At 38.8% G+C, this 10,598-nt stretch overlaps 2 protein-coding genes across 3 annotated transcripts; one reads left to right on the top strand and one right to left on the bottom strand.

Annotated features, from left to right (window-relative positions):
* LOC139120569 (TWiK family of potassium channels protein 7-like) lies at positions 1-3,912 on the top strand. Its single transcript, XM_070685076.1, has 2 exons — positions 1-462; positions 3,073-3,912. Exons 1-2 carry the CDS (start codon positions 60-62, stop codon positions 3,738-3,740), a joined length of 1,071 nt encoding a protein of 356 aa, XP_070541177.1. The 5' UTR covers positions 1-59; the 3' UTR covers positions 3,741-3,912.
* A 1,322-nt stretch (positions 3,913-5,234) lies between these two features.
* Positions 5,235-10,178, bottom strand: LOC139120570 (uncharacterized). Of its 2 annotated transcripts, none has more exons than XM_070685078.1 (4): positions 9,693-10,178; positions 8,131-8,270; positions 7,196-7,410; positions 5,235-6,867 (listed from the first exon to the last, which is right to left on the bottom strand). In XM_070685078.1, exons 2-4 carry the CDS (start codon positions 8,255-8,257, stop codon positions 6,289-6,291), a joined length of 921 nt encoding a protein of 306 aa, XP_070541179.1. In that variant the 5' UTR covers positions 8,258-8,270; positions 9,693-10,178; the 3' UTR covers positions 5,235-6,288. The 2 variants fall into 2 exon arrangements, with proteins under 2 accessions (XP_070541179.1, XP_070541178.1); XM_070685077.1 differs by lacking the exon at positions 9,693-10,178 and adding an exon at positions 8,935-9,035 and having other exon boundaries at positions 6,107-6,867.
* Between the last annotated feature and the right edge of the window lie 420 nt (positions 10,179-10,598).

Below are 10,598 nucleotides of genomic sequence, written 5' to 3'. Positions count from 1 at the left end.
TATTCCTACGGGCAAATTTTCAAACTGAACGCCGCCGTCAACAGTAAGAAACAAACAATATGGACGTCGAGAGGCAGAATGTGGGAGCTAGAGGAAAATTTCAGTTTATAGTTTGTAGGCTATATTCTCAGCGCTGTGCACACATCCGAATAGGTCTCTACGTGTTATTGATAGTGTATCTAATATTGGGTATCCTTGTAATTCGTTACGTCGAAAGCGGTAAGGACGTAGCAACGGATGTCCCGAATATAACACAGTTACAGCTTGAACTAATAGAAGAACTCAGGACGCTAAATTTCGACCGTGAAAACGACAGTTGGGCTCCTTTGGCCATGGAAAAACTATCCAACTTCACGCAGTTTGTGGAAGATGCGATACAAAAATCGAGCACTGCGAGCCATGCTCCCGATTGGTCGGTTCTGAGCAGTCTAGTTTTCTGTCTCACAGTGATGACTACAATAGGTAAGTAATCAAAACGCATATCATCGTAACAAGAATGCGATGACTCTTAACTATCTCCACTTTCAGTACATTCCCCTCCACCACAGCCCTATAACCATCTCATGCTCTCTCTCTCTCTCTCTCTCTCTCTCTCTCTCTCTCGTTTCAAGTTTCACACCGATGCACATCACCACATCACATATTGCTAAAATGTGGTTAAGAGAACGGACGAAATATCATGGTACATACATGTGTAAAACTTTGAATTAAATCATTCTGGTTGTTCACATACTCACTTTAATTACCACAAGTGGTTTCCGTGAAATATTAAAATCTTAAGTCTAATTCGATAATGACAAAATCAGCATATGCATGGTGTGTGTATGCAACAATGTAAAAATCGGTCGATAATAGGCCTAATTCATAGTTTGATCAACTGCTTCGCCATTCATATTGATAACAACTTTATTCAAAATCTCGCAAATTTGCATAGCCAGAAATAAAACCATTCACGCCATCTGCTTTGGGCTGATTTTGAATGCAGTGAATATTGTATGTAACGATGGCAGTCTATTACATGTGACTGGGTATGCAGCCTTCACACGCACATATTAACTCATGGACTCTTTCTTTCACATATGAGGGCATATGACATTTCCCCCCAGTAAAAAAATAAGAAGAAGAACGCAGACACTTGCTTCTTGAACTGCATCGCACTGTGTGACCGTGGTTGATTTCAGTAAGACTTCAATTTTTGTGTGAAGTCGCATTCTTCAATCCCCGATTCTCACATTTTAGTTCTTGTCGACAATACGTATTTACGTCAAGTTACCCTCTTCTCTCATTGGAAGATTTTCCTAGTTATTACATATTTAGATAAAGCTGTTCCTGTAGATTGGACAGGGTGGTGATTTTCCGAAAGGCTGAAAATAAGTCCATAGGGCAAATATTGAAACTGTATGCCACGCTGTTTTACTAGTAGAGTATCTCAAAAAAGCGGGCAACACATGATAGCAGTAAATGAAGGTATCGCGTCCAAATGCCACTCGGAGTATAACTTTAGGCAATGAGGGCAATTTCACGGGCACGTTTATCCTTGTCGAATTCGTCCACAACAAGTTCAACGCACAAGAGCGCGTTTTAGAATACTCGACTGTATCTGAAGTAAAAATTTGAGGTGCAACGCTACAAAGTTCAGTTATGAAAACAGTACAAAACGGTGCGACATTTATTTAATTATCAGCTGAGAATATTAAAAAAATTCCCACTGTGCTGGCTATACCCAGCTTTCACGTTAGATCTCGCGTGAATATACCGCACAGTGGTACTGTCAAGGTTTCTACAAAGTGCATGTATTTCAGGCCCAGGATTCCAGGCAGCTAGAACATTGTCGAATAGCCTAGCATTTGCAGTTTTGGGAGGGCTGGCTTGACTCTGTAAATGTTTTGGCCTAATAACAGGTTCGACATTTTAAAGAGCACCTTGTTGGGCAGGTTATGTCCACTATTGCAACATTAGGTTATCTCTGTAGTAACATCTCATAAAAGTTAAACGAATAGAAATTCATTGGTTAAGATTTTAACTTCGAATAGATACACGAACTTGTGGAAGACCTGTGCATAATGGTTGCGTTTGTGTTTGGTGTCATGCACACATGTATGAAGATACATCGTATAAGCTGAAGTTGGTGGCGTCCGTATGTATGTATGTATGTATGTATGTATGTATGTATGTATGTATGTATGTATGTATGTATGTATGTATGTATGTATGGCTGGATGGATTGATGGCTGGATGGATGGATGATGTATCTTTTAATATACCGATTTATCTATCCATCTGCCTATTAATGTGTCTCTCTAAGTATGTATGTAAGTATGTGTATTTGAATTTCTATTAGCCACTGATGCATAACAAATAGATTGCTCATTTGTTTCGTACCTCCAGAACACTCCCGGATACAAGGTCTATAATTCACCTATATCCAGTAAATAAGCAGAAATTAAGTTTAAAAACTATCTACTGTTGATTGACCAATCAGAGTGCTCAATTCAGGGTGTTTTATTTACTCATAAAGCCTTGGTCACCAAATTCCAGAAACGAATGACAGCGCCGTAGTAAAGTACTGTCCAATCAAAAGTGAACATGTCATATTCTGTAGACATCTGGTACGTTTTAATATTCAAATTTGGTAACACAGTGGAAACCAGCTGCAGCACAAAATCTGCTGTGCCCTAGGGCATTTATATAATGTGCCCTAGGGCATTTATAGGATGTTCCATTACATTAGAAGGCTATTTCACAAATAAAAGTTTTAATTCATATCCTAAACATGTTACATTGACAAAGGGGACGGTTGACGTAAACACATTGAAAACGAAAATATATCAGTTAGTGGCGATAGTTTTTAAGTCGGATAAAACCCTAGTACTCGGGCTCTTCTGGTATATAAAGTCCAACCCTACGATAAAATGTCTCGGCCTGCGGCCTCGACATTTTATCGTTGGGTTGGACTTTATATACCAGAAGAGCCCTCGTACTCGGGCTTTATCCTATACTTAATGACCCATATTTCAGTAATGTCCATTCAGAAATAAGAACATTGATAGATTCACTGATTTTTATTCACAGGGTATGGTCACGTGACTCCCGCAACTGGGGCAGGTAAAGCATTTTCCGTCGCGTATGCTGCTTTAGGCGTACCATTGATGTTGCTGTTCCTGGCCCACATTGGCAAACTCCTCGCTAAACTAGCTAACTCTCTCTATATGAAACTTCGGGCTGAACGCAAAACAAAGACAAATCTCGTTTCGAATGTTGTAACTGTCAATGAAAGCGGACAAATGTCGTCAATTGGCGATAATTTCAGTGGGACCTATGTTTGGGACGGCGCCAGAGGCAGCATTTTGAAAACGGGGCGAACGAATGAAAGGTCACGTGACCGTGGATCGCAAGTGAACGAAGAAGATTTGGAACCCGTGACAGAGACCAGCAAGGAGTATGAAATTCCCGCCTACATTGTTTTGTCTGCCATGACGGCTTTCATTCTGATTGGTTCGGTTGTCGATTCACAGTGGCATGATTGGTCATACAACGATTCTGTGTACTTCAACGCAATGACGCTGTTGACTATTGGATTTGGCGACATTCTCCCTCGTGAAAGATCTTCCTTTTATTTCATTTATTGGTGCGCTTACGTTTTGACAGGACTATCCATGATGTCGATGTGTCTTAATCTCCTTCAGAAGAGATTTACGGGACACGTTCGAAGGCTGGGGCGACTACTCTTTGGTCTGTAGTAATATCAGCTTAAAGTATGCCTATTAAATGTTAATTCGCCATTTGTCAATTAAGATGGTTAGTAATTCTCAGGGCAGGATACTTATGTGCGTTTCATCTTGTTGAAGTGTCCCTCAATTTCCTTTGACAACGGCACAAAGCAATTTTCGTATGTACTTCAACACACAGAATTTGTTTCTATAGTCAAATACATGTATATATGATACGCACAGGTTACGTACGTTAACTATGATATGAAGAAATACCGATATCTGACATGGAAGGGTCACCATTTGTTTTCATGTATGCATACTATGCGAGTGTTTCATTAACTCTACAACGTGTAGAGGGGTCGCAGTCAGAAAAATTGTAGCAACTTAGCTCGGCTATGGAATTTTATTAGGGTGGGGATTTAGCCGAGCGATTATCAGCAGTGTATGTAATTCTTAAGCTTATATCTTATTTACTTTAAGAGCGAAAACTGTTACACTCATATATATATATATATATATATATATATATATATATATATATATATATATGTATGTATGTATGTATGTATGTATGTATGTATGTATGTATGTATGTATGTATATATAAATACATATATGCATACACACACACACACACACACACACACACACACACACATATATATATATATATATATATATATATATATATATATATATATATATATATATTATGTAATGCAATATAAGATGTGTCTGTGTCTATGTCTCTGTGTGAGGGGAGGAGGGGGCGAAGAGTAACGTCGCTTAAATTTCCGTTCACCCCTTACTATTAAAACTTAAGAACTTTCAATTCTGATGACAAGGCCACGCCAATAATGATGTTTTTGTTGTGTTGAATGACCAAAAAGCCATTCTCCCAACAGCGATATACTGTCTACAAGGACGGTCTGTCAACAGTCTCAATAGTATGTGGATCGATTGTGGAGCAACATTCCAGTAACCATCTTCCAAACTGCACATGCGTAGTAGCTATGCTAGTAGCCATCCAGAATGACTGTGAAATCTTGTGTTCATAATATTTACGAACAATCTGAATAATTACATATCCTGAAATAATTTGAGAACTTTACCATTGTAAAAATCTACCTGACAAGTCTTACAATAGTCGGAACACTGAATATGTACGCCGGAGAGTAGCTACATGCGGGTCATGTCCAGGAGATAATGATCCAAGCGTGTCGTCCGAGCTTGTCTCTTTCTAGTAACATTGAAGTCAAGCTACTGTTTCACTTTCCAACCGTTTAATATTACAATGATTCTTTCTATCATTTTAAAGTTTCATATTTTGACCGAAGAATATTTTTAACGCAAACAGTGATGATTTTGTATTTTCCTTGATCATGAACAAAATAAAACACATTAAAAAATCCAAAACGCGTTTTCCCCAATTCTATGGTTGTTTGGCACTCAACAATTCTTCAATGCAGCATATTAGGTGTGTGTGTGAATGATTTCTATGAAGTTGCACGGTTCTTATTTGTCATTTAATCCACATCAGCGATTGAAAATCGTAATGTCATCTGAATTTTGTAACGTCCCCGGGCTTTGTTTTGATTTTACTTTCGACAAGTGATTGGTTGTGCGTTCATATCAAAATGAAGGTTGAAGCCAGAAAAAAGTAAAGAGGGGTTCTCCTTTGAAGTCAATATTACGCTCTGTAGATTTTATTCTTGAGTCGCTTGGGGCTGTTCTAGTACACTGATCTCACTGTAAGTGTTACAAGCTGTAAATTTCAATATTCTCTGTGTCAGATGCAATAAGCCTTCGAAACAAACCATATTTCAACGTATTGAAATAGAAATATTATTATTTATTTTCCAGATGGTGTATTAGTATGAGGCATAAGGCACCAATACACACAATATCTCACCCGTATTTAGTATGGAGACAGAATAATTTGAACAATATTAAAAATGGCTTCATTTCATACTTATTCTTTAACCTTACATGTTGTGAGAGGTAGATTGTCACACAGTTCAATCACTATACAATTCACACAAAATACAAGAATGCCCGTAAGTTTGCATATATATGTTACCCGTAAGTTTGCATATTTATGTGGAAGTACACTGGTATTCTACCTATCAAAGAACTAAGGTCATATATTTTTGTTACATGGCCAAGACAATTAGGATATTTCGATTGTGTAATTTACATTATTATTTTTGTCTTCAAAAACCAAACTTGTATCTCAGATCCGACTCTATCCATTGCAAGGGCGTTTTGGTGTTCTGTTCTGCTGATTCTGGTCGAAAGTCGGGACCGGAATTCTCAGTTGCCGGTCAGGAAGTGACTGTTGTCTCGACAACCAGGTGAGTGTTCTCTCGCACTATGGTGTCACTGTGAATCGTTGTTAATTTGCGGGACAGATGTGTAATGTAATTTGTAATTTGTGGGTCACAATTCATTTTCAGCCAGGTTCCACCACTAACCTGCTTTAATATTCAGTTTGTCAGAAATATTTTTGTTAAATCGGTATACACATAAAATTCGCGACTTCCTCCAAAACACTACCCTCAATTTTCCTCCTTGCTCACTGATGTTCGTGGGTGAGTTCGTCCAAGGGCTGAAGGTAACACTCATCAAAGTGTTCTTCATTGGTGATTTTCAGTTCCAATGAGTCCAATTGCTGGTAGGTGGCGCCCAAATGCGTGCGTGTAAAATTAGCACTGGTGACCATCAGTTCCACTCTGCCTGATGGATACACGCCTGCGAGAAACTTGCAATGAAAATAGGTCTTGTTATAATATTCATCATGCGTCATCCGGACCGACTTCGCAATTAGCCGTTGGAAAACCTTCCGTTCATCGTCTTCTAAACCTGTCTTTATGAGAGTGTCAATGCTTATGTCGTTGTAGCACTTATATCTCGTGTACAGTTTCTCTAGCCTGCCGCGTTTTCCGTCGCCGCATGACGTCATCACAGTGATCAAGTCCTGAAGGAGTTCAGAGTCAAGGAACGGTGACACTAAGTACACTTTGACACCGGGCTGATCGAACCATCGAGCGAGCATCTGGAGCCATACGTCAAATAGATATTCAGGTCCGTGAATACCGTTTTGGATGGCGTCACCAGTCTCCGTTATCACCATGTCGTGGTCAGTCCAATATTTCTGAAACGTGAAAATATTATGATTATTGCGATAGTCATACAAATTTCATCAAAGTTGTAATTTTGAATGATTTTCCTCTTCAATGGTATTTGAATTATGATAATATGACGTTGTTGTTCTTTGGCAGTTCGCCACTATTTTGTTTCTCAGGCACGATCATCACGATATATCTGATCTCCACACTACCACGGTGACCTCTGATTTCAATATTTATTGAGTTCAACTCGATGCCATGGCAAATACAATCACACTACCTCTACCATCACAATCAGTGATATCGATTATGTTATCTTGAACACATCTTGCAATAATCCAATGAATAACATACCTCTTTTTTCACCAACTTCTTAGGTTTCCGAGCAACCTCATCGTCTGTTATCGAATTCCTTCTTTCAAGCACAGTAGCAACACTTGTTCGTTTGACAGGTGAAGGCAGAATTTGCCTTCGCATTCTTGGCTTCAAAGGTCGACTTCTTGGACTTGTGACATAACTGCAGGCACTTTTAATCAAATTCCACGATTTCCAGAACCAGTTAAACATGCCTGGAAGAATTGAGGAGAGAGTAAAAAATTCGTTTGGAATGAAGATCGGAATTAAAATTCTTATGATGGCGTAGAATGCACACATGTTCAGCTGTGACAGGCGTGAATAGTCTAAGAAACATTGCATTGCTGTCAGAAATATGGATATTGTTAACAAAATCGTATTGGTAATTTATCAGTTTGAACTTCCTTTCTGCTCTGCAACTCTTGGCAAATCACTAAACGTGTATGGATAATATTTGATTAAAGTTGTCTATGGCGCGTCCGATATAGTAAATACATGTATGTCTATAGAGGGTTGTACTTGGTTTTTGCTTAGCTTCATGGAAGTGAAATAAAATGAAAGCTTTTGCTGGAGGGATTGGTGATTAGCTATATATATACTATGTGTATCTACGTACTTCTGGCAGAAGAACAATAGGATTGTTTTGTGGACAAAGGTATTGAAAATATTACCAAACGTTACAGCTATTGACCGTTGAACTTGATTTGTACAACTCAAATGACTCCAATTATCACCCTCAAGCGTAAAATACAGTGACTATTCGAAGAAGGCACAAACGTCCATGGAAGCAATGCACAGGCCTAATGGAAATGAGGAAGTACAACAAACCAATCATCTGAAATCATTGAGCAAAATAAAATATCTCAACAATTTGTGATAGGAAAGGAAATTAAAGAATTCATGTGAACAAGGTGATATTACAAGTTTTGTCTTACCTGTTTTTGAGGAGCGTCTTGTCGGTTTCTCTATCTTTCCTCTAGGTGTCATGTTCCTGGTTGGTGTGGTCGGCAACTTCACTCTTTTCTTGGTTTCAGCTCCATTGTCTTTGGATGTTTTGGCCATGACCTTTGTCAAACTTTGTAGAGAAGAAGAAGGGAAAAGCGAGATTGAATGTGATGTCGACCGATCAAGCCAAAATATTGTGATGTACGGAAGAGTTTGACAACGATAAACTACGTGTTAAACCCTCATACCCATGCCACAGGCAAGGAGAATGTGTTCGATGCACAACAAGTTCAATGTCTGTTGAACTATACTTTTCCACAGATTCCAAAAGCGATTCATTGTGAATAAAATACCTGCTATGTAAGGGATGAATAAAGAGGTTGACCCTTGATATTGTGACTCTGACAAAACAGTTTTTTGTCTCGTTGTTGTTTTTTTACTTTTTCTAATATTCTGTTTTTAGTTATTAAAACTAGAAACGCCGTTTCCCTGTATCTTTGCGGCGAGTAAACGTCATCTTCGTATCTAATCAGTTCTGCAACAAGTTCAAAATGTCATTCAGAAAGGTCGCGTCATGTGTCATTGTCAACAAATAACACTTCGTCCGTTTTTGATAAGTCAGCAAGTACAGTGATATTACACAACTCTATCCATGGAGAAATGTCTTTGAGAAGAAACTGGTGATTCCGTGCACTTTCACTACGTTATACTCATATGGTCTGATTCTCGCTAACCAAAGCAAAAGTTGATACCGAGCTTGTCATAACGAAAGTCCACATATTTGCGCCACGTACTTGTCGGTTGCCGCCAGTGTTCTAACAGAAACCTCAACTCGAAACATCCATTTATCTTTGGAAAACTGTAATCAATGTCAGTTAAAGGTATTCAGCGAATATTCGACGAGATCGCTATCGGCCTCATTATCAATAGCGTGTTATTTTTATTTCCCAAAACATGTCGGTACATGCTCGACATTCTTGTTCAAGTCAGGGTAACGACAATGCTCAGCATTATTATTATTTCGTCGTTTTCGTTTCATGGTGTTTGCGACAGGAAGGAGTTCTCTGCCAAGTTGAAAGTTTAGTCGTTGGCTTTTTTTCGAGTTTAAAGCCACCCCTTTAGATTCTAACCATTCGCACACAGCAAGTACGTGAGTAATGAACTTAAACCACCATTGTAACCAACGGTCACGTTATCAAAACTTCGAAACACTGCCTGCTGTTCTTTCGAAACAAAGTCAAAGGACCGTTTCTGTCAGTTTCAAAACTTCGTAAAATGGACTCAGAGGCCCGATGTAAGGTAACATTGAACTTGGTAACCAGTGAGCAACGAACCGGAGCACTCCCGCCACCCTGTCTTAAATCACTGCAATGTCCTAATTAACAATAGCTTAGTGGTTTTCTATTGTAATCCTTACGTGCGAAGGACAAATACGTTGTTGACGTGGACTGACTGGCGGTGGCAAGACTGCAGCTGCATTCCAACAAATTACGCGCAACACCTGTACGCAGACGATGCGACAGGTGTGACAAGAAAATATGACCATACTCACCTTAGAAATCGACACCTGTCTCCAAAATTGAACTTGGTCGCACTGTTCTGTTCAATGCCGGATTTTACGATCTCTCAAGAGTTCCTTAGTACAACACCATATTATGCAAATATCGCAAGTGTCAGAAGAATCGACACTTGTAGTACAGACACGCCTTGCGTGGGTTACTCTGATATAATCTAATTGCATGATGAGTTTCATGTGACACCAGGTCACGTCTAATCATAGATAGTATGGTATAGTCAGTCAAATCAAAGTTATTTTTACACTCCAAGATAAATTCGGCAATAATAACACAGTATGTTTTACATAATCATTTCTAATTCACCGAATTGGTTATGTATGTAATAATGCTTTAACCGTTGTCAAATGTGCAATTCATTACAAACTCGAGTTGAAATGCCATTCACTTTACCTATACTACTTTTGATTGTATGATCAGCAAATTCCTGTACAGCTGTATCTCGATCGATAACAAAGTGAAATGATTTAATTGAGCGTGTTTCACTTCTCCAATGCATGTCGACATCAAGCATTGGTGTATACAATTACAAGATTCTTCCCTCAGTCACGCGGTTGATGTGTATAGCATAGTAGGGCCTACCCGCAACTTTTGGCAGCTAGGCGTAAATGTGTTTTCAAATTTCGCCTTTCATCGATATGCACAGTTTTACGGCCTTATTTTACAACGCTAATTAGATGCCATGGGGAAAACTTGCAAGGAAAGCTTACATAACTTGTCATCGAAATGATCGTTGAAAAATCCACGGATTTTCAAAGGATGAAAATATTTAAAAAGTACCGAGGGGCCGCAGAAAAAAGTTCCTTGTTTCTTTTCTATGTGAAAATGTCGATATTTATGGTAAGGTGAGTTAAACTCTGCACGTGAATGGATTACAGTAACAG

Source organism: Ptychodera flava, chromosome 20 (assembly GCF_041260155.1).
Source record: "Ptychodera flava strain L36383 chromosome 20, AS_Pfla_20210202, whole genome shotgun sequence".
Taxonomy (NCBI): domain Eukaryota; kingdom Metazoa; phylum Hemichordata; class Enteropneusta; family Ptychoderidae; genus Ptychodera; species Ptychodera flava.
Note: the sequence above shows the minus strand (reverse complement) of the source record. Positions and strands in the feature narration are given on the sequence as shown.

Excerpts from the sequence above, each read along its gene's own strand:
- LOC139120569 (XM_070685076.1), top strand. The coding sequence starts at position 60 with ATGGACGTCGAGAGGCAGAATGTGGGAGCTAGAGGAAAATTTCAGTTT. Across the intron at positions 463-3,072 it reads CACAGTGATGACTACAATAG|GGTATGGTCACGTGACTCCC; the intron begins GTAAGTAATCAA and ends TTTTATTCACAG.
- LOC139120570 (XM_070685077.1), bottom strand. The coding sequence starts at position 8,981 with ATGTTTCGAGTTGAGGTTTCTGTTAGAACACTGGCGGCAACCGACAA. Across the intron at positions 8,271-8,934 it reads ACACTGGCGGCAACCGACAA|TTTGACAAAGGTCATGGCCA; the intron begins GTACGTGGCGCA and ends TTCTCTACAAAG. Across the intron at positions 6,868-7,195 it reads AGAAGTTGGTGAAAAAAGAG|AAATATTGGACTGACCACGA; the intron begins GTATGTTATTCA and ends TTCACGTTTCAG.